The sequence below is a fragment of the Danio rerio genome, chromosome 22 (genome assembly GCF_049306965.1).
Source record: "Danio rerio strain Tuebingen ecotype United States chromosome 22, GRCz12tu, whole genome shotgun sequence".
Lineage (NCBI taxonomy): Eukaryota > Metazoa > Chordata > Actinopteri > Cypriniformes > Danionidae > Danio > Danio rerio.
Genome location: NC_133197.1, coordinates 8,643,688 through 8,668,408, shown reverse-complemented (window position 1 = coordinate 8,668,408; position 24,721 = coordinate 8,643,688). Strand labels below are relative to the sequence as shown.

General features: G+C 34.1%; 1 protein-coding gene and 1 long non-coding RNA gene across 10 annotated transcripts; one reads left to right on the top strand and one right to left on the bottom strand.

Annotated features, from left to right (window-relative positions):
* Window positions 1–260: 260 nt before the first annotated feature.
* Window positions 261–4,796, bottom strand: LOC101886807 (uncharacterized). Of its 7 annotated transcripts, XR_012397744.1 has the most exons (6): window positions 4,726–4,796; window positions 3,818–3,914; window positions 3,054–3,231; window positions 2,518–2,657; window positions 1,913–2,002; window positions 261–630 (listed from the first exon to the last, which is right to left on the bottom strand). It is a non-coding gene; the product is annotated as an uncharacterized lncRNA (long non-coding RNA). The 7 variants fall into 7 exon arrangements; XR_012397740.1 differs by lacking the exon at window positions 261–630 and having other exon boundaries at window positions 916–2,002; XR_012397742.1 differs by lacking the exon at window positions 261–630 and having other exon boundaries at window positions 917–2,002; window positions 3,063–3,231.
* Window positions 4,797–7,606: 2,810 nt separating this feature from the next.
* On the top strand, window positions 7,607–15,766 carry LOC101886796 (uncharacterized). 3 transcript variants are annotated; one of them, XM_073937292.1, is made up of 7 exons: window positions 7,607–7,691; window positions 8,143–8,481; window positions 9,033–9,356; window positions 9,434–9,559; window positions 11,684–11,866; window positions 12,056–12,346; window positions 13,933–15,766. In XM_073937292.1, the coding sequence occupies exons 1-7, from the start codon at window positions 7,652–7,654 to the stop codon at window positions 14,025–14,027; spliced, it is 1,398 nt and encodes a 465-aa protein (XP_073793393.1). In that variant the 5' UTR covers window positions 7,607–7,651; the 3' UTR covers window positions 14,028–15,766. The 3 variants fall into 3 exon arrangements, with proteins under 3 accessions (XP_073793393.1, XP_068072671.1, XP_073793394.1); XM_068216570.2 differs by having other exon boundaries at window positions 11,555–11,866; XM_073937293.1 differs by lacking the exon at window positions 11,684–11,866.
* Window positions 15,767–24,721: the final 8,955 nt, after the last annotated feature.

Here is a 24,721-nt window from a genome sequence, read left to right as displayed (position 1 = left end):
ATTTATATAAATTATATAAATAGATGCATACAAACAACAACAACAACAACAACAACAGATTGATCAATGCAATACAAATAAATATATGAATTAGATAAAAAAATGCATAAAGAATTATCACAAATTAAATGCAAATAAATATATATAAAAGTTAAAATTAGGTAAGTGGATATACAGAATAAGAAGAACATACAAACACAAATGTATATACAAATTAGATAAATACAGAATAAACACAGAAAATATATATATATTTTTTTATAAAATGCATATTAATTAAATGAACAAATATTTTATAACCATATAGCCAGAACCAATAATTAAAAAGATATATAAAGGGCAATCCAAAAACAAGATCAGAGGCGAGGCAGGGGTCAAATAAACAAATGATAATTACAGAAACAAGATAAACAAGTATGAGTAGACAGAACAAACACAGAAATCGCATATTTAACAAAAACATATTACTTAAATAATTACAACTAAATATTTATTAGCATTTACCCAGAACCAAAAAAAAAAAATTAATTAAATTAAATAAACTGAAAATCCAACAGGGCAGTCCAAGAGTGAGGTCAGGGTCGAGCAAGGGTCAAAGCCAAAAAAAAAAACAATCCAATGCAAAACATCCTGAAAATAGGAGAAGACAACAATTAAAAGGTGCTGTTTGCAGAGTACATACAGGCACAACTCGATTAGACTTTTAAGCACTTTTTTAAGCACCTATTTTTATTTTTAAGACTGACAAGCAACGTATTGAACACCTGAAATGTATTCTCAGCAATACATAAAAACATTCCATAGGAACTATCTATCGATTTATAAAAATAATAATAATAATAATATTAATATAATATTTCATAGTATTAAACCTATTTTAAATGTGCTTGTGAAATTATTGTTTTTTTATGTTTTCGTAGATGGAAAGAGAACTGAAAATTAAATTACATTAAATTAAAGGACTAGAAATACTATTACATTGCTAAAATAAAACAAATTTTAGTAAATAATACTAATACAGAGTAAAAGTACATGGTACTATTTTAATTAGTTACATTTGAAAAAAAAAAATCGGATTTTCATTATGGACCTTTTTTTAAGTGTAAACTTGTTTGAATGGTTTAATTGTTTAATTACAAGACTACATAAAGAGAAATTTGCACTAACAAAGGAAGTTTATTTTAAGGAAATATATTTTCAAGCTTAGGAAGGTTTTACGTATATGATGAAAAGATGTAAAAATTCAAAATGTAGCCTTTTATTTACACATTTTACACGGTTTTTCTTGTTTGCTCATTCTGTGTCTGCCTTTACAATCTGGCAAATTTGTTGCTTAAATAACTTTTATAATACTTGGATTTTTTTTTACATATTTATAAAGAAATGACTTTACAAAAAATATATATTTTAAAAATAATAAAACAAATGACTTCATTTCATTTGAGGTATTTGAAATATTTCTTTACATTTTCTACATTTTTCAAAGCAGTGTTTTAAGAGCCTTATTGTTTATTTTGATAAATGTAATAACAGATTGCTTTGACCTGTAATGCCTGTACAATTTAGTGACGCTTTAAGACAGACTATGTATAAATCATACAAATACCTCATTCAAAAATGTTTCCAGCATACCAACCCTGTGACGTCAGACACAGCAATATTACAAGATGGGGGTGCCTTTGTGCTAAAAGCTTTAGTAAAACATGCCCTTTTCATCAAAATTGTTACATTAATCAAGTTTGGTTAATATATTTTTATTAAATCGGAAAGCAATTTACGAAATAATGTAAACTTGATTGACTGCATCACTTCTACTACAAGACACTGGGAAGAATTTTTGCTAGGAAGATCTGACACTCAAAGTTTACTCCATCAATTCATAGTCTGAAATCTTGGTAATTAGTGAAAGTACCTTTGAACTGACCGCAGATCTTGATGTAGTCTTTCTTGATCTGGTCTTCTCCACTTTCGATCCTTCCCTGGGTTCATCTTTACAAGGAACCTGCTGAATGGAAAAAAAATACTTAGTGATAAAAACCTGGACTATATCATGCTCTAAAATGTTTGAAATAAAAGCAGCGTAACAAGACAAGCTAGTGGTGGAGGTTTGCTAGAAAAATCTGTGAGAGAGGATGTTTTGTGTGAGTCAGACTGAGACAGACTGTTGTATGAATGTGTGTTTTTGAGTGTATGAATGTGAGAATGCATTCACAGTGTGTGTTAGTTTGAGGATTTTGCTATTTTAAATATTAGGGTCCAACAGAGTAATTTGTTTAGTTAAGTTGTTTAAAAATATTTTCATTGATTAAATACTTGCCCATATATAGATGTAAAGAATAACCAAAAGAAATAATGTATTAAAATGTCATTATATTTTATATTCAATCTGCTAATCATTTATTGTGAAATTTGAATGACTTCCATTCAGTATATGAATAAAATAAAATTAGAATAGGAATAAAACAATAGAACTCTATAAAAAAATACTTCCTATCAAAATAAAGCAGGTGCTTTTACCTAAAGAAACTTTATTAGTATGGTTCCCTGCTTCCAGTTAGTTCAACTTCAGATACCTCCATAATCTGTACTCTGGTGATTCATTTGGTTCTTGACTTAAGAGTAACTGGTGTCGCATTCCCGGTCCATCACAATCTGAGCTAGAAGGACAATATGACAAAAGACAATACAAATATGAATACACATAACATACAGGATAAAACATTTAAAGATATAGTTTACTATTCTGCCGCCATTTATTCATCCTCTACTTGTTTCAAAGCAGTTTAAATCTGTTCAACACTAAAGCAGATATTTTGAAGAATGTTAGAAACCTGTAACTATTGATATACATAGTAGGAAAAACTGGGTTTGTGTTCATTCATTTTCTTTTCAGCTTCATCCCTTTATTAATCTGGGGTCACCACAGTGGAATGAACAGCCAACTTATCCAGCATATGTTTTATGCAGCAGATACTCTTCCAGCTGCAACACATCACTGGGAAAAACCTATACACTCTCATTTACACACATTCACTATAGACAATTTAGCTTACCCAATTCACCTGTACCGCATGTCTTGTGGGGGAAACCGGAGCACCCGGAGGAGACCCACGCCAACACGTGGAGAACATACAAACTTCACACAGAAATGCCAACTGACCCAGCCGATGCTCGAACCAGAAACATTTTTGCTGGGAGGCAACAGAGCTATCCACTGTACCACCGCACCGTCTGAGTTTATGTTCAACAGAACAAAAAAAATATTTTGAAACAAGTGGAGGATAAAAGATGACATTATTTTTGGGTGAACTATCCCTTTAAAATTCAAGTGTCAAGCATTAGTCTTAAAAACGTATGTATCACTACAGGAAAAATAAATCAAGTACCTCTTGTGAACAAGCAAAATCGTTATGCCATTGTTTTCAATGGTTTTCTTTTACATTTTTCACAGTGAAATTATAACTTAAACATGCGATCCAAGGTAAATTAATCTACTTTTGACATAAAATAAAAAGTTAAGATAAAAATAAAAGTTACGTCAACAGACTCTGTTTTTTCAGCTCACCAATACTTTCAAATTTTACATTTTTCAGAAAACAATTCAATAAGGTACCTTGTGGAAACATTTAGACTTTCTTTCAAATTAGATTTTTTTTAATAATAGATTTTTTAAATAAACTATGACCTCACACAGTGATAAAATATCAGCAATACATCTTGTAATATTTTAATAATTAATAAAACATAAAATATATTATTTCAGTACCCAACAACCAGTCTGACATATACAAGTTACAAAATATGTACAATATTTTACCTGATGTGCTTGATGATGAAGTCAAACAATTAGTAATGCACTGATGTAAGAGTTGTCCTTTCCTTCAGCTTGCATCCTTTCATGATTCCTTTCTTTTCTGTAACAAATTAATACAATACGATCAATTTATAAAAATATAATTTTTACTTGCCACAAAACCATTTGTTTGGACTTGATACGTATGTACAAGATTAATGGTGCAATTCAGTTTCCAGGCTGTTTTGATGTAATATAAAACATAAGATATGGATTTTAAGCTTATTTAACACAATTGATTTTATTTTTTAACAAGGTTTAATATTTCATAACACACTTAGCCTTCTTTTTTAGCTAATTAATTTCCTTCATAAGTCATTTAACACATCATGTTTCAACTGTGGATTTTTTTTCAAACGTTTTGGCTTTAAAATTTTTTTTAATGCAGACCAGTCTCAACAGTGGCCAGCATGAACCACATAACGTTACTCTGCAAACTTTTGCTGAAACTTGATAAAACACACATTAACAAGCAAATCAAGATCATTAGGATTAACGTTACCAAAAAGAGACTGTTCGTTCAGTGTTTGAGCTTAAAACCAGAACAAAAGCAGAACTCGGCACCTATTACAACTGTATAAAACGGACAGCATATGATTCATTCATTCAAGCTCCCGTTTCGACGCTGTTCTTCATAACACGTCTTATTGATCATTTAATTGTAACTTAAATGAATTAGTTAAAACCCCGAGCACAATCAATTTAACAGATTACTGAACTGACGGCGGCCATCATTCTTAGCCGTTTTTAGCCATATTATCCACATATAAGTTACAGTTTTATCACTATTCAAAACAGGGGCTTTTCTAACAAATAAAAACATTACCTGACGACAAATATCTCACAAATATGATTTTAAAATAATAACTTACCCGATATAAAGAAGAAGATGAAATGGCGGACTTGACTTGACTTCCTCGTTTGAAAAAAATAACCGTCATTCACGAGGCTCCGCCCACTCCACCGTAATGCAAGGATGAAGCGAAACACATATTCGCCACCAGGGGGCAGTTTTATGATTATGTTTTTAAATAAATAAATAAATAAATAAATATATATATATATATATATATATATATATATATATATATATATATATATATATATATATATATATATATATATATAAATATATATATATATATATATATAAATAATATTATATATATATTAGGGTAAGGGTAATTAGGCAAGTTATTTTATAAAAATGATGACTTGTTCTGAAACTGTAGAAAAAATATATAGCTTAAAGGGGTTAATAATTTTGAACTTAAAACACTTAAAAAAAAACTGCTTTTATTCTAGTCGAAGACTTTCTCCAGAAGAAAAAATATTATCAGACATACTGTGAACATGTCCTTGCTCTGTTATGTAACATGCTGTAATTCTAGAATATTTACTGTTATTTTTAATATTCAGTAGCTTGTTATATAAAAACTATAACACTTTAAGATATATTTACAATTAACTAATTGCTAATTAACATGCTTATTAATAGCATATTGTCTATAAAATTTGTTGACACTGTTACAGGTGCACACACACAGAACCAGGATAGACTTTTGGGCCGTTCTATGTTGAGTTTGCATGTTGTTTCTGTTGGTTTCCTCCAGTTTCTTCTATAGTGCAAAAATTTGCAGTATAAGTGAATTTTGGATAAACTAAATTTGCTGTAGTTTGTGATTAAGATAATGTGTGGTGTTTCCCAGCACTGAGGATTGTCCCCTTAGGGCTGTGTTGCAGAAGCATTAGTATCTGATTGCAGACTTGCATATGCAAGCTGAGACACACAGTTTGACATGCAATGTCAGAAACAATGCACTCAACTAGAGGTAGTGACGTCAAAGTGAGGGGTAGGGTTAGGAGCGGGGTTAGGTGTGTGCATTAAAATTGGTCAGATTTATTTTTATTATTTTTTGTGTTCTGTAGAATAAGTAAATAAAACTGTGTTGTTTACAAAGATCAGCTTATTCACGAACACATTCATGTTATTCACATTCTACTGCTCAGTTCTCTGACATTTTTTCTATATAGTTATTTTATTCATAAACAAAACATTTATGTCTATTTATCATTCAAATTAAATAAAAAAGAACAATGTTGTATGTGGCATTTAATCAAAAAAATCATTATAAAAATGTAGAATTGCAAAAAATAACATCAAGAAAACAGCACTTTAATTCAGCATTATTAGATTATGAATTCATTTGTAAAATTGTTAATTAAAAAGTAGTACTAATAGCAAATTAAATCCACCCAGTAGGTGGCGGTAGGACACTGTCTTAATTCATTCAAATGGAGAAACTGAACAAAACATTAATGGATCAAAACATAATAAATGATGAAACTCATTGCATTTATAGACATTTATAGACATACCAGGTAATATGAAAAAAAAAGAATTTTACTCATGCTGGAACATTTACATATAACATATAAATTTATATTCATAGCAGCCTTAAAGTAAAAATAAATCCATTATTGAGGAAATAAACTGAATTAATATGTGATAAGGTTACAAACATATACTTTCCCGGATAAGCAATAGCTTATTCCTATTCTTAATAACCTAAAGAATCATTTTCAATCACAGAAAGTCTTATTTCGAACATCCAATGTTATTATTTTCAGAGAAGGTGTAGCGCTCTCACTGCCTGATGAGGGACAATAATGTTAATAAAACACAGGAAACACAGAACTGCTGATGCTTCACATCAGAGTCTGTGTATTGTTTGAAAGAAAAGCCCCTCCCACTCATTAGGTAAGCAGTCCACAGGCAGAAGTAGCCAATCGGAAAAATTTTCTATTTTCTACTTCATAAAACGAAAGTGTACAGACTTAGAAAGAAAAATTAACTTTGATTTTCAATTTCTAATAATTTGTAACCACTTCAAAGGCTCCCGTTAATTTAAAGTTAAACCGGAACTAAAAATACACAACATGCACTACACCCGATGTGTCACACACGGGCCACATCTGGCCCACATACAGCAGGCCACAACTCGCACTACACCCGGTGTGTCACACACGGGCCATATCTGGCCCACATACGGTAGGCCAGAACTCACATTACACCCGGTGTGTCACACACGGGCCATATCTGGCCCACATACGGCAGACCACAACTCACACTACACCCGGGGTGTCGCAAACGGGCCACATCTGGCCCACATACAGCAGGCCACAACTCACACTACACCCGGCGTGACACATACGGGCCACATCTGGCCCACATACAGCAGGCCACAACTCACACTACACCTGGCTTGACACATACGGGCCACATCTGGCCCACATACAACAGGCCACAACTCACACTACACCCGGGGTGTCACACACGGGCCACATCTGGCCCACATACAGCAGGCCACAACTCACACTACACCCGGTGTGACATATAAGGGCCACATCTGGCCCACATACAGCAGGCCACAACTCACACTACACCCGGCTTGACACATACGGGCCACATCTGGCCCACATACAACAGGCCACAACTCACACTACACCCGGGGTGTCACACACGGGCCACATCTGGCCCACATACAGCAGGCCACAACTCACACTACACCCGGTGTGACATATAAGGGCCACATCTGGCCCACATACAGCAGGCCACAACTCACACTACACCCGGTGTGACACATACGGGCCACACCTGGCCCATATGTCTCCTGCCATTGCCAGAAGTGAGCCATATGTGCCTTAGTTGGCCCAGATGTGGCCCAGAACTGTATGCTATCTGGGACGTACTTGATTGTTTTTGTTAAGTTACGTTTTGTCAAAGCTCTACAAAACATGGGGATCATGTTACTGCTGAGTCTATTCTTAATAGCTGGTAAGTTTTTGTTTATTTGTATAACTTTCGGTTTCGTTTTGAAAGTTTGATAATTAACTTATGCGTCAAATACATCGAAATTGACTGAAAAAATATGGATTAAAAACGAGTACCAACATAAGACTTTATACGTGTAGGTAAACGGACGTTTTGTAGCTCGTGGTTTATCGCACTTTAGCTGACAAAAACACATAGGCCTATTGTTCTTTAGCTGGCGTATTGTAGATAGATTGTAAATACTGTAGTATTTACTTTAAGTAGTAAGGTGTAGTATTTTTTCATGTGGAAATACTGTAGTGCAACTGTAATCTTAAAGTAAATTGAACAATTTTTCACCTTTTCAATCTGAGCAATAATCTCATAACTTTCTTTTCAGGAGCTCTCATAATTATGTTTGGTTGAATCTGTTTGCTTAAGTTTAAGTAATACACCGTTTCTGTTTATTTTCCAGGTGTGTCTGGTACAGAGATTGGTGCAGCTCAATTTATGTCACTGATGGAAGGAGATTCTGTTACTCTACAAACAAATCTTACTGAAATACTAAACGATGATACAATATTGTGGCTGTTTGGGCCCAACGAGACTATGTTTTGTCAAATAAAAAGAGTAAAAGATTTTACCTCACAATTTGTTACCGATGATGTGAAGTTCAGCAGCAGAGTGCAGGTGGATCAAAAAACTGGATCTATCACCATCAGAAACACTAGAATCAGACACTCAGGGCAATATAAGCTGAGGGTCTCTACTACAGAAAATACTATTACCAGGATATTTAATGTTACAGTCCTTGGTAAGTATCTCAAGTCTTTCATTTTTCTGACACATGACTGTGTGTAAGGGCCGGAACACACCAAGCTTCGTCGGTCTATCTGATATGGCTACATGTCCTAAATTTTTGCAAACTATATGGATTATTAGATTATCAGACATATTTGCAGGAGCAAATCCCTCTGTGGGGAGTGAAAATAACTGTGATGATGGCACTAAGTGCTGCATTGTTTATGCCTTGTCTACTTGCATCAGAAGTTTGATTTTCCTTTGCGAAAAAAAAAAAAAAAAACAGATACTAGCCCCATGGAGCAGAAAGACTAGTCCTCCTGTGCAGGTGCAGAACGCGACTCTAATTTAAGTAATCAATCCTCCATATGGTGTTTTCACCTTTTTGGTCCAAATGTGATCCAACCGAAATGATAACACAGTTGTGTTTTGTTTGTGTAGTTGTTTGGCACTAGCTTGGTGTGTCCTGGCCCTAAGCAGGGCTTTACAACAGGCTTTATAAGCAGGGGGCTTATATTGTAAAATATGTTTATATTGTAATTACATTTAGGTTTTTTTTCTCAGTTGTGGCTGGGAAGATGGATGGCGTAAAGTCAGTTTCAAAATTTGTAAAGGAAGGTGAGTCTGTCACGCTAGACACTGATGAAGAAATCCCGAAAGACGCCCTGATGCTGTGGAGGTTTGGAGATAATGCCGTTCTCCTTGCAAAAGTTGATGTTGAGACCAATCAGACCTCTTTAATTGAAGATGAGAGATTTAGAGGCAGATTGAAGGTGGATCAGATGGGATCTCTGACCATCCCAAACACTAAAACCACAGACTCTGGACTTTATGAACTACAGATCAGAGGCATTGAGCGTTTACATCGGTTTGTTGTTTCAGTCAGTGGTGAGTAACTCACTGTAATGACATTAGTAGCAGTTTAAATCTTCACTTTGACTGACATCTTTACTGTCTTTCTTTAGCTCATCCAGATCAAGGTCTTTCTTCGGGTGCTATTGCAGGAATAGTAATAATAAGTGTTTCTCTGCTGATTGTGGCTTTAGCTCTGATTTATCTGTGGAGGATGTTTAAATTAAAAAAGCAACAAGGTACGTAAATAGACAAGATTGATATATAAAATGTAAGATGATGTTGTAATATGCCTGTTAAGCCAGTAAATGGCATTTTTCCTACATAAATGTCTGGTATCTTCAATATATGTAAAACATATACTTAATTTACAAGTCCATATTTTGATTTCACAGATCTACAAATAAAAACACAGGTAACGTCATTATGTACAAATCGAGAGAATATTTTTCTAAATATTGCACATATGATCGTTTATCCAGTTTATACTTTAAAAGATTTCTGTTATGTCAAGTTTAAAAATATATATTTTTGCGTGGATTATTTTGAGATTTACTTACTTAGAAAATTTCAGCTAACAAAAGTAAAAAAAAAAAAACATCCAATAAGTTCTGCTAACTACAATGATGTACAAAAACTTTAGTTTTAGTTCACTAAAGTTAAGTGAACTTAAGTTTAGTTTACTAAACTTGTTGGTTTAGTTAGCTGAACTTTTCTAAATAACTAAACTTATAATGCAGTTAAGTTCATGCAAAAAAATATATTTTGCAGTGTACATGATTTTTTTTCCAACCATTTAAAACAGTGGTCACCAAACTTGTTCCTGCAGGGCCGGTGTCCAGCAGATTTTAGCTCCAACCCTAATCAAACACACCTGAACAAGCTAATCAAGGTCTTGCTAGGTATACTTGAAACATCCAGGCAGGTGTGTTGAGGCAAGTTGGAGCTAAACCCTGAAGGGTCACCGGCCCTCCAGGACCAGGATTGGTGACCCCTGATTTAAAACGACAAATAACATTAGACAACATTTTATTTGAATAAAAGTTCCTTTCATAAAAGTTATCCTTAAATACAAAATGTATATTGGGCAATATTACTATTTTTACAATAACATACACTATAAATATTCGTTCATTGAACAAGTGTATTTTATACACTTTAAATGTTGACTACTGTACACATAATATAATATAATTTAAAATAATATAATTTAATATAATGTAATACAATATAATATAATATAATGTAATGTAATATAATATAATATAATATAATATAATATAATATAATATAATATAATATAATTAATATAATATAACATAATATAATTAATATAATATAATGTTATATAATATAATATAATATAATATAATATAATATAATATAATATAATATAATATAATATAATATAATATAATGTATTTCACATGTATATACAGTATTATCAGATTTCGGGAGCAAACATTTTGTTAAACACCAACGTTAAAATAAACAATTAGAATTTATGTATTTACATGGCACAGTGGTTAGCACTATTGCCTCACAGCAAGAAGGTCGCTGGTTCAAATCCTGGCTGGACCAGTTGGCATTTCTGTGTGGAGTTTGCATGTTCAGTTTAAAGTCATGTGCTATAAGTGAATTGGATAAACCAAAACTGCCTGTAGTGTTTGAGTGTGTGTGTGAATACAAGAAGGTATTGGTGTTTCCCAATACGGAGTTTCAGTTGGAAGTTGCATCAACTGTGTAAAACATATGCCGAAATAGTTGGCTGTGGCGACCCCTGATAAATAAGGGACTAAGCCAAAGGAAAATGAATGAATTTTAGACTAATTTTAAACAAGTCTATTTTGTTTAGGAATTCTTTTTAATAAATGTTTAAGAAGGTAACAAAACTAACAGCTAAAACTTAATATGTAAACACATAAAAATTATGAGAAATTTGAAAAAGCATTTATGAGGACATTCATAATAGAATGCATTTATTTGTAAAAACCCTTGAAGACACTTCCTAAAATTTACCAACCAGATGCCACAAGCTCTTAAAGACCAAAATTTCCATTTCCAAAATGGATAATATACATATTATCCATAATATACAAGTTGTGTAACAGATTTTCAGGCTGTTTCTTTCTCAGAAGACTTTAAATAAAACACCATAATGTACATTAATCAAGAGGTTGATCTGCTTATTCATGAACACATTTCTATTCTTGTTTTTTGTGTAGCTGTGACAGATGAAGAGCAAATATCAGTGAAGGAGGGAGATTCTGTCAAACTGCAAACTGGTCATACTGAGATAAATCAGAATGAGATGATAGAGTGGTGTTATGAAGTTGAACAAAATGTCATTGCTGATATAAAAGAAGGGACCAGGAAGACACATGATGGTGCTGATGGAAGATTCAGAAGTAAACTGAGCCTGAACGCCAATGATGATCTTACCATCAGTAACACCCGGACCATACATTCTGGACTCTATATTCTGAAGATCAGGACCAAAACAACCACTAAACCAATATACAAGAGATTCATTGTCACCATCAGTGGTCAGTATGTCAAGTCTTCCATTGCAATAATGTTTGCTATTTGAAATGAAGTTGCTTTGTGATCTTAATGTCATTGTGTTGTGAGATTGATTAAGCTCATACAGTTCTCCAGACTGTATGAAATCATCTGATCAAAAAAGTTTGTGTTTTGTTTTGTATGTATCGTCTTTGTGTCGCTGTGACATTCAGTGAATTCCAAGTCAGTAAAGGAGCGAGATACGGTTGTTCTCCAAATTAAAGAAGAAATACTGAGAGATGATCTGATTTTGTGGACTGTCGGAGCTGAAAACTGTCTTGCTGTTCGAGCCACATCAGGAAACACTAGTATTGGTGAGAGATTCAGAGACAGAGTGGAGCTGGATCATCAGACTGGATCTCTGACCATCAGAAACATCACAAAAGAAGACTCAGGACATTTTAAACTGCAGATCATCAACAGCGAGAAGACCAGATTCAGGAGAATCAATGTGAAAGTTACTGGTGAGCAAAACAACATTCAGATCTACTTCCATTTCTCGAGTTATGTGTTCAGAACATCAATTAAAGTGTACATTTAGCTGGTCATGGTAATAAAATAAAGCACAAAAAAAGTAAAAGTTTATGTTTGCAAACGTCTCTCATAGATATATTTGGTATAAAAATTAAAAAACTGTATATATATCTGTAAGTTTTATTTATTTTTTTCATTGATTTACTTTAGTTTCATAAAAAATGAAAGGAACAGAAATCGCTTTACTAATCATCTAACAAAATTTAATATTTCTTTATGAATTTTTTTGCGTTAGTGCTCACTCAAGAAAATATTACTATTATTTTAGCCAATGCTGTTTCACAGATAATCTTCTCTTTCTTGTGCTACATCTCATGCAACAAAAACAAATATGAATAATAGGTCTCAGTGTCCGGCTGTATTAGCTGTAAAATATTCAGGGAAAAATGCCAGTAGCAATTAACATTATCAAAGTATTTTCCAGTGTGCAGAGGCCATCTTTTTATATTTTTATTTTCTGTTATTTGCTACATGTTTAGAGATTGTGCAACTTTATTTATATTGTAATGAGTTGGGCACAACAGAGGTGTGGATCCACGAGCAGCTTTTTTAAACAGAAAAGGCAGGCAATGTTCAAAACAGGAGCATACAGGTAATCCAAAGCGTATAGTCAGAATAACGGGGAGAATAGTCAGGACAGGTAGTAAAACAAAATAAAACAATAAACAAAGCAAAGGTTAATAATACGGTAGGCAGGACAAGGAAACGCTATGAAATGCTCTGTTAAGGGGATCGCACACCGGATGCGCTGCTCGGCGACGCTCCACAATGCACCACACAGCACCATGGATTTTAGAATTCTGAACATGGATTTCTTTTTTTTAACAAGTGATTTTATTAGTTTTACATTTTTCAATAACTACCAAACAACACAACAACAATGGGAAAAAAACACTAAATAAATAGAAAGTAAATAATGAAAATAATAATAATTTATTATTTTTTTAAATGAAGTTATTAAAAAACAATTAGGGCATATAAACGGTTTCAATGAAAATTCAAAGAGGCAGTCAATAGGGGTAGTGAGCATCTAAACATAGATTTCTATCAGGGTACACTCCGGTGCTGCAAGTCGGCAGCTGTCTGTCCAGCTACTAACCAGGACACTGTTCATATTTCTGCCATGCCACAGAGTCCCATCTGAATGGTTTCATATTAAATAACATGTGAATGTGCTTGTCTGGTGTGCAATACTTCCAACTATCATGTGCATACTGTGTTGCGGTGCTGAGCAGCATCCAGTGTGTGACCTGCTTTAAAGATAAGAAGGTGTCAGCCAAGAATGTGTTAATAAGATGTCTTTATAGTCCTAGTTTTCAGTCTATCACGAGCTTCCAGTTGTGTGTGTGTAAACAGGGGGAATCAGGAACTGGTGTGTGTGAGTTGCATGATGGGAGTTGCAGTTCATTAAAGTGGTATATGTGCAGTGATCGTGACACATATGCTAATGTATTTTTTGCTAAATAGTTTTTTGAGCTTTTAAGTATTTTCTAATAGTCTCTGTGTTTTCTTTTAGCTTCTACAGGAGTTGGATCAACAACTGTATTGACACCGCTGCTAGATGGAGATGTTCCTGATGGAGAGAATGAGCAGCAGACAAGTTCAGTTTAATAAGATAAGACACCCCACCAGTGTCAATCACAATGATATTATTAACACCTGACCTCAGCAACAAACCTTTCTGAAAGTATGAAATGGAATGCTGGAAAAACAAAACATCCTGCAACATTCTGGGAAGGTTAGTGTTTGGCTTCCCGAACATTTACTTTGTTCCCCAAAAATTAACCAAATGGCAACCAAAACTGGAACTGTATAGTTACTTTAGATCAGAGATGCCCAAACTAGGGCATGTGACCTGTTGATATGGCCCACCAAGACATTTGAGAAAAGAGGGAAAATGGCCAATTATCTTTGACAGAGATCGTCATTTCGGAATTTAATGTAACATTTTGTTTGTGTGCCTTGTAATTTTGTTTTGTTTTGTAAATGAATCAGATTTTTAAAAATGTAAATACAGTACTGTCACTTGACTAATAGAATGCATAAGACATCAGCAAACAAATCAAGGCAAAGGCAGGTGTAGCTTAGTGTATTCAGCATTAAACTCTATTGTGGTATTAAAGGGATTGTTTATGTTTCTACTGTAATAAGTTCATTATTATTTTTTAAAATACACTGCATTAGTTCCAACACGGTGGCTCAGTGGTTAGTACTGTCGCCTCACAGCAAGAAGGTCGCTGTTTCAGTTGGCATTTCTGTGTGGAGTTTGTATGTTCTCCCTGTGTTGGCGTGGGTTTCCTCCCGGTGCTACGGTTTCCCCCACAGTCCAAAGACATGTGCTATAGGTGAACTGAATAAACTAAATTGTTTGTAGTGTATGTGTGTGTTTAAGTGTGTATTGGTGTTTCCCAGTACTGGGTTGCAGCTGGTAGGGTATCTGCTGTGAAAAACATATGCTGGATAAGTTGGTGGTCCATTCCGCTGTGGTGATCCTTGATGAATAAAGGAACTTAGCCTAAGGAAATTGAATAAATGAAGGAATGAATGACTGCGTTAGTTAATATAATTTAAAGCAATGTTTTGTAGTTATTTGTAATTATTTAAATATTAGAAAATTACTCATGGAAACTTTAGTTTACTACATTGAGGGCACACAGCCTTCAATCAAGTTTGGTTTTTGGCCCGTCATAAGAAAGGTTTGGGGAGGCCTGTTTTAGATTAAGGCTATGTGTTTGCTCCATCACCACTAATATCACTAAAGAGGATGAATTCATAACAGATTAAATAACAGCAGTGCCAAGCCAACCACACTTAGGACATGTGACACCTAAACATTCATTTATTCATTTTCATTCAGCTTAGTCCCTGATTATCAGGGGTTGCCACAATATTAAAAAAGGAATCCAAAAATAGTGTTTCTGCCGCAATTAAAGAATTTTATCTACAAGGAATAATTCAGCGATCAGTCCAAATATAGTATTTTTTTTTGTGTCCTCATTTTCAGTGTTAATTCTTGGTAGCCTATTTGGGCTTTTTTTGACATCAAATGTTTACAGAGCAATTGTAAATGTGAAATGTTGAACAATGTTACCACTTACGTCTTTGTACAAATTGACTAAATATTTTCCATTTTATACACTGCATATTTTGTCTCGCTCTCTGTTCATGTGTATTGTAAGAGCCATTATGTTTGTTGTAATGCTTGTTATGTTTGTAACATTTTTTGACCGTGTTTGAAAGAGCTTTATGGAGGCATTCAATGTGATTTTATGAGCATTTATATACCAGACTGTAAGTGGAAATTGAGCCATAAGAACTGTCTGTGCAAAAAATAAATCTGATAAGCAGTATTTGGAAGATGATTCGTTTGTTGAGATCTCACGCGTCAGAAACAACCCTACAACACCTCAAGTGACAAAATGGTCATTTGTGTCACTACATGTATATTTCAGTGTTGTTCTGTTAACAAGACTGTTGATTGTTTCTTTCCTGCTATTTTGTGAAATAATTCCGTTGCTTAAGTAAGAAATATTTTACAACTGACCACTGGATTATTAAAATAAATAATGCACACCTGAGTTCTCATTTATAAAGCTTGCGTAAGCTCACATTTGATCTTACACCATGTTCTAACAACACACGATGCCAGGACACATAATAAAAGCTATCTTTTCCATGTTAAAAGGAGCTTTTGTCCTAGCCATCTGCAACAATTTTAGAAATGCGTTGCAGCTGAACAACAACACAGTTTACTTAGACAATGATCACCTCGGGTACAGAATGTGCTTTAATTTGTGTTAAATGCTAGCAATGTGAGTTTAAACATCACTTTCCGTGACATTAATTGCCATACTGAACGCAGCAGCAGATTGAGTTTACCTCAGATCTAAAAAATTAAATAATCAGCAGAAGGTGAAAAATGAATGTCAGAACTGTGACTCAGTGCAAACCAACAAAATCCCAGCAGGTGTGACCGGTCCTCGCTTTACTCTGCGTTGTGTTGTGATTAGGCGAAAGGAACCAGTCATATGGGAATTAACAGGCTTTTATTCTGTATGAATAAAGCAAACAAATGGCAAAGCTGAGTATATGTGCCTTCCTTAGGAGCTCACCAACCTCTCCTCAATCGCGTTTGCCGCGAACTCACATAAATAAAGTTGAAGTGTGTAACATACACCAAAAAAAAAGAAACATTATACATAAATTCAAAAACATAACAGAAGCATAAACACATATGTAAACACATACCTGCATGAATAAAGCAAACAAATGGCAAAGCTGAGTATATGTGCCTTCCTTAGGAGCTCACCAAATATTAGTGAAAGGGATAATTCTCACTACAAAGCTTGCACATTCATGCTTATAAACTTTACCCACAATACATGCCTCATATACATTCAACCTCTCATACATGTTTAAACATCAATGTAATGCAATTTAGAACACCATTACATGTGTTATTATGATAAACAACACTTATATGCTATATTTTAACCGGAGCTTCAGTAAAACTCACCTCTCCTCAATCGCGTTTGCCGCGAACTGAGTGAGAGCAGGCGGAACCGGAAAACGACACTTAAAGGGGCCACGCGCAATTTTCCAAAATACACCAACACATTGAAAACAAACACAACTATGATTTCATTAACTCTGAAATATAAGATATATAAAGAACAACTTTGAAAATACACAATTAAATAAAAATAATTGATGAATAACAAGGAGAATTTTGAGTGAAATTAATAAAAATAATATAACACCTGTTACACAGGCATACATCTTTAGGTTAGATTTAGGTCTTGATGCCGGGTGACCAAAATTCAATGTTGTGTTGGAAAGTGACCAAAACCCAACCTTGAGCCAACATTTTAAACCAACGTCATATTGATGTCAAATACTGACATTTATTCAACCAAAATCCAGCGTCTTATAGACATCATAGTGGTAACGTCCACACAACGTCATGCTGTGAAATCATTAGACGTTGATATTTGACTGTTTTTAGGTTATGTTGGAAAGTGACCAAAATCCAACGTCTGTCCGACACTGACATCAGTCTGACGATGGCTTATGACGCCATTTTGGTTTTCATTTCCACCCAAAATGCAGCTTCCCACAACGTTGAGGTTCAATTTCAATCTGATGTCATGCTGACATCCTGTGCCTGCTGGGATCATTCACTCAGTAGCCTAATAATAAAAATGTTAAAGACTTTTAATATGTATTGAGTAGATTAAAAGCCTTTACCATTTTATTAGGAGTGCAGTGGCTGGTCGCGTTTGGTGCAGACAGACTTATTGCTTGTCGCTGGAATCTTGTCACATCACGTGTTGTTAGGACACTGCATTAGAGTGTATGTACGCTTAAATCCACGACAACATTCATATTTATAAAATTTTATAAAAATCACATTTATAAAAATGTATCTTTAATGTGGAAAAAAGTGCTCACCGTAGCAGATGTTTATTTATTTTGGACTTATTTTTATTTTGATTATATATTTATTGTGGGATTTACGCATTAGTTACATCGCTAAGTCTCCTAAACAAAAGAAAAACAAACAAACATGGAATAAACTGTATACTAGTACTCTCAAAAATAGTATCGCAAAAATGCAGTTTTCACTGACTTTCACTTCTCTATAATTTAATAAACAACTTTGCCTGCTTTAAGGATTTGTGATTTCTCTTCATTAATGATGTAATAAATTTAATGAGGTCAGATTAAATATAATGGCGTCAGATAAATAATTGATTTAAACACTCCATCCTTCAGCAGCTTTGTTTTCATTATTGGTTAAGAATAGCAGTGTAAGCTTCCAGCCTTACATAACACTACACAATTGATCTCTCATACTGCAGCTTTGTTGTTTATGATGAGTTTGGTGCACGTACAACACTTAGATGTTTAAATAGCTGCAGTACAATGACTGTGCCACAAGAAAAAGTGTGCAAACCTTCTTGGATCTTGAAGGGGCTTTAAGTACTTTAACATGTTAAAGACAAATACCAACGTTGCTGTGGATTTAAGCATACACACACTCCAAGATCAGATTTGAGCTTACACACTTTATAAATGAAGCCCCTGAAGTGAGGATGTAGCTAAGGCACAAAACAGACCTCATGTGTGCATTATTTTCAAATAATTAAATAAACCAGAGTCAGTTACTTATATAATGTATACAGTTCACTCAGCTGAAGCCACTGTTCAGATGTTGTAAGACATTTGTCAGATTTTTGTCCTCAAACTTTTGCTGTGTGTAGGAGGTTTCTTACACGTCAACCAAAGGCTTCTTGTGCTTTGACTGATTTTTGACTGCTGTAGCTGTGAAATAACTGAATTCATTCAGCGTAGTAATATGGAACTGTAATGCATTCAAAACCCGCTGAAACTACTTTGCATGTTTATCTGAAAATAACTTTCTTATGCTCTTGATTTTTTTGAAAGAAAAAAAAATTATTATGATAAAATGTGCAGATTACTTTTGCAAAAAAAAAAAAAAAGTCTTTATAAATGCATTAAAAAGTTTTAACATACAGGTTCATGTTCTGTCATCAATTGGTGCTCCAGCAATGAGTTTAGGACTGTCTGATGAAAACAAAATTGTCCTTTTGCAGTTCACCAACCGCTTCAGAGCAGAATTAAGATTAATGAATTATGACAGGTCAATGTGAACAAAAAAAAATTAACATGATCTTCCAGACTAGACTGATAGACATATACAGCAGATCCTATTGAAATCTGATATATGGCAATATATGCAAATCAAGTTCACATACAGTTGAAGTCAGAATTATTAGCCCCCCTTTGAAATTTATTTTATTTTTTATATTTCCCAAATGATGTTTAAAAGAGCAAGGACATTTTCACAGTATGTCTGATAATATTTTTGTTTTCTGGAGAAAGTCTCATTTTTGTTTTATTTAGCCTACACTGTTAGACATTTCTGTAATTTGCTCAGTTATTTACTGTATTTCACCCAGTACAATACTGCAAATTCTTTTTACAGTAAATAACTGGATTTACTGTAGCATTATGGGAACAATATATACAGTGATTTACTGTATTTGTAAAAATTCGTGTATTTTACATATTTTCCACAACGCCACCTTGCGGCGATTCAATTACTCTGCACCTCAGGATTTGACAAATTTGTCTGAGGACCCTGGAGCAATTCTGGAGGACAATTTATCAGCGTGCCTGACGAACATGCTGGATTTAACAGACTTTACTGTGGTAAGCTGAGGCAGTGTTTCATTTTACAGAATGTTTTGTGGACGAGAATAAAACAAATTAATGTATCCAGTTGGCTAATATTATTTTCTCTGGATTGGAGTTCTATCGGCTATTTGAGAAACGTAACATCTATTTAGTTGTTACCTTTATTTAGTTTATTACATTAACACTGCTATTACTTTAAATAAGACTGTTTATGACTATTAGCCATTGTTCTCGTCATATCTTTTTATTTATTTACATAGGAACCGGTGTTGCAGCGGGTTTTGGTTTAGGGGGGAACCAAGAATGATAGAGACAGTTTCGGAGGACACATAAGCACAAACAGTCCGACGGAGAGTATTTTCCCCCAGAAGAATATAAATGAAAGACTAACAAATAATCAAGGTAAAAACGCGTCTGTCTGTGCTGACAACACTCGACGTTGATTTGAGCACCTTTATAACTTGGTTAGCATTTGCTTGGCGACTTGGCTGAAAAAATGGTAACGTTAGCTAGACTGAGCTAAGTTAACACTGAATTGAACTCATTTTAACGTGCAACATTTAACTTATATTGATTTTACATATATTAACTGTTGTAAAGTCATTTTCTCTGGTTTGTAGTAACATTATCAAACGTTAGCTTGAGAAATAATATCGCGACGTAACGTATAATAACGTTACTAACACTAACGTAAATTATACAACAGTGATGTAATGTACTTCTCCATACTTTATTTTTCGGCCATATTCAGCTGTAAAGAATCAAGGTCATCCTGAATTAGAATTTATTGAAATGTCTTGTCGACTCTGAAGAAATTTTATTAGTGCATGTATAAAAAGCAGAAAATGATCAGTGATGTATTCTTGCAGACTTTGCCTTTATTTTTCCGCCATATTCAGCTGTAAATGCCAATCACCTTTGGCATGGAAATTAATTCAAGGTCATCCTGAAATAGAATTAATTGAATATTTCATGTCAACTATGGCAGAATTCTCAGCAATAGCAGTAAAAAAACAGATGTTTTTGCAGACTTCATTTTGTTTTTGCCTTTTAAATTGGCATAAATGTCATGTCAAGTCTAAAGAACATGTGTGTAAATGAGTATGTGTTTGAGTGTTTCTCAGAGATGGGTTGCAGCTGAAAGGGCATCTGCTGCGTAAAACATATGCTGGATAAGTTGGCGGGTCATTCCGGAGTGGCGACCCCAGATTAATAAAGAGGCGCTAAGCCTGAAAGAAAATGAATGAATGAAAAGGAGGGCTGTCATGGTGGCGCAGTGGGTAGCAAGATCGCCTCACAGCAAGAAGGTTGCTGTTTCGAGCCTCGGCTAGGTAAGTTGGCATTTTTGTGTGGGGTTTGCATGTTGTTCGCATGGGTATGTGTGTGAATACAAGAGTGTATGGATGTTTTCCAGTGATGGGTTGCAGCCGGAAGTGCATCTGCTGTGTAAAAAATATGCTGGATAAGTTGGCGGTTCATTCATCTGGGGTCCACTGTGGCGACCCCAGATTAATAAAGGGACTAATCCAAAAAGAAAATGAACGAATGAGTTGTTAAGGATCTTTGCCAGATGTATCCCATTAAAGGTTTTATTTTTACTTTTTTAACATGGTAAAAAATGAATGGTGATAGATCTCCCTCAAAATACCTGAGACTACATTACAATCTTACACTGCTTGACTTTTGTGGGATGTTAGAATTGATACATTTATGGTTTAAACTAGATGGTGAGCAAAACTAGATTTCTGGTTAGTCTCTGAATTAAAATCTGGTGTGAAAGCAGACTCTACAGTCTCCGCTGCACTGTTAAATCACCAATTTATGGTTAAGCTTATATGTAAACATACAAATACATGTAAAAAGAAGAAAATGATATTGTAAATTTTATTAAAATCTTTTACATAGTGAATTCTTTTGTTCATTCATTCATTTTCTTGTCGGCTTAGTCCCTTTATTAATCTGGGGTCGCCACAGCGGAATGAACCGCCAACTTATCCAGCAAGTTTTTACGCAGCAGATGCCCTTCCAGCCGCAACCCATCTCTGGGAAACATCCACACACACACTCATACACTACGGACAATTTAGCCCACCCAATTCACCTGTACCGCATGTCTTGTGACTGTGGGGGAAACCGGAGCACCCAGAGGAAACCCACGCAAAGGCAGGGAGAACATGCGAACTCCACACAGAAAAGCCAACTGAGCCGAGGTTTGAACCAGCGACCTTCTTGCTGTGAGGCGACAGCACTATCTACTGCGCCACTGCCTCGCTGACATATAGAATTTACATTGTTAAAATATTGTCCAGAGCATCCAGAACTGATTTTCTCATTCCATTTATGTTTGTAGTTACTTGGGTTATAACATCAGACTGCAATATCATTCATACAGTGTAAAGAAATTCTGGCTTCAACATAATCCCTTTGTGTTGGTTCAACATGAAGGATTTAAGTTAACTTATTCGCTTTTTCAAATATAAATGGATTGAACATTAAACAATTAACTTGTCCCCCCAAAAAACTTAAGACTTGTGTAGTTTCAGCTCATTTTAAATAAGCAAATGTCATTTTTGGCGTATATGTTTATGTATGTGTAAACTATTCACTTTCTGTTTTTTTTGTTTTTATTTTTGATTGCTTCTTCATTTTATTTCAGCTTCCACAAGGAAGCAAGTGAATTAATCAGCAAATGTGAAAACCCCACTTATGGGTGAAGATGATCCTGATGGAGTGAACGCGCAACAGGAGAAAGGTGAACTTTAATCAGATATAAGACACGCTAACCAGTGTGTCAAGAGGCATCCAACCAAGCATATCTGTGGCCAAAGCTCTTCTGAGTTTTGTGTTTTGTGCCTCTAAATAATGTTCTCTGTTTTCCCTGTAGTGCAGAGGAAATTCATATATTGTGTTATTATCGGTCTGTAATTTTTTGTCCATGAAGCTCCTGGCCAGTTTGTCAGTTTGAGAACCAAAGTGTTTTGACTGCGTATATCCAGCAGAGGCCCTCAGAGATTTGTTTTTTTTCCCCCCGGTTGTGATCAGCTTCCTCTATCTCAACGTTTTAATACACTGTTACATTTCATTGCCAGCGATTAAAGGAATAGTTCAATCAAAAATGAAAATTCACTCACTATTTACTCTTCCGAAACTTTGTGTTTCTTTTTGTTGATTACTAAAGAAGATATTCAGAAAAATGTCAGAAACCTTTAAACAATAAGTTGGTGATTACAGACTAAGTTCAAAATAACTTCTTTGTGTTCAACAGAAAAAGGAAAATGCATAAAGGTTTGTGACATGGAGGATGAGTGATTGAAAACAAAAGATAAACTAATAAACTACATAAAGTGTAATTAAATAAAAAGTGCTTGTGTGCTTTAACTTTTTTCATTTTTGCAATAAAGTTTTCTCACATCCATGAATTGGGCATCAGTAGATGTTGCTCCAGCAGAGACTTCAGCAAATGTTTTCTGTCTGTAAATCACAATCTAAAAATAAAGCTGGATCCCTGTAAAACAACATTGGGTCAAATATGGACAACCCCAACATTTGGTTATTTCTTTCAGTTTAAATTAAATTGCACTTTTTTTAACCCAATGGTTGGGTGCATCCATATTTGACCCAACGTTGGCATTTTTTGGATTGCAATATACGTTAAAACATCAATTAATGTCACAATTTTTGCAACATTTGGCTATAGTGTCAGCATTTGATGTAAAAAAATGGAAGCACTTGGCATCATTGCTGAACCTAAATATGCACAAAGATAGTCCTGCAAAATGCAGATCAGAATTTGACTTGTTCACGCATTTATTTTCTGTGACGGTGCTCAGTTCTCCTTTTAACTCATTTTAACCTCAGTGCATTTTTGATCTAGCAGTCAGCAGCTTCCCAGAATGCTGTTTTAACAAAAACACCCACATCTATTAAGATATGACAGCTTTAAACAGGTTTCCTGATAATACGTCTAAAAGACTAAACAGAGCTAAACAAAGCAGAGCTGAATTATTGTGTTATTAAAGCTGTTTTTCACCCAAAGAATGAGGCACAATAATTAAATTTAGATGAAAGCAAGTTTATTTAATAATGTAAATAAGGCACACATTAACACAAAACAAAATGTAATGCCTCAAATTACAGTTCTTTTGCATGTCAACTTCACAGGAAGAGAGAGCTGTACTTTAATTATATATTAGTAATAATAGTATATTGTTAACATTCAGTGAGTTACATATACCATTAATGTGACGTCCAATTGATCTAATACTATTAGGCTTGTGTGAGATAAAAAAAAAAAAAAAACAGTACCATTTTACAATAAGTACATGAATAAAGATGTATTAATACGTAAACTAAACATTACTTTATTATGAATTAATGATGAATTAAGGTGTGTGGTAATCATGAACTAATATTTACACTTCAACATGATTGACAAGAGTTTATGTGTGAATAATGGTTACCTAAATTACTTGTTAGTGCATGTTGTTAATAAATGTATTAATTAACATTTAAGTTTAAGCTAAATGCAACCAACATTGTTTTCATGAGCTGTTAATGTATAATTGTCATGACTTTACTTGAAGGGGCATATCACCATTAACTCATCCTTAACTACTCATGAACTTCTGTGTTTAAACTGTTCTTGTTGATGTTGACAGAACATTTTTCTATTGTTATTCAATGTAAATCAACTAGTTGGACGTGCATAAGGAGTTCATGAGTAGTTAAGGATGAGTTATGGTGATGTGCCCTTCCAGGTAAAGTCATGACATAATTATAGCTCGTGAGTTCATGATGTTTAAATTAAGCATAAACTAATACATTAATTATCAAACAATCATGTACTAACAAGTAATTAAACTAATGTTATTCACACATAATCTCTTGTGACTCATGTTGTAGTTAAAGTTAGTTTATGATTAGCGCATACATTAACTCATCATTAGTCCATAATAATGTTTAGTATTCATATTAACACATTTTTATTCATGCACTGTTATTGTAAAGTGTTACCAAAAAATTATAAAAAAAGGACAGTTTGACAGAAATTTAATAATCAGTTTACAATAAAAACATTACACACA

Excerpts from the sequence above, each read along its gene's own strand:
- LOC101886796 (XM_068216570.2), top strand. The coding sequence starts at position 7,652 with ATGGGGATCATGTTACTGCTGAGTCTATTCTTAATAGCTG. Across the intron at positions 9,357-9,433 it reads GTTTGTTGTTTCAGTCAGTG|CTCATCCAGATCAAGGTCTT; the intron begins GTGAGTAACTCA and ends GTCTTTCTTTAG. Across the intron at positions 11,867-12,055 it reads ATTCATTGTCACCATCAGTG|TGAATTCCAAGTCAGTAAAG; the intron begins GTCAGTATGTCA and ends TGTGACATTCAG.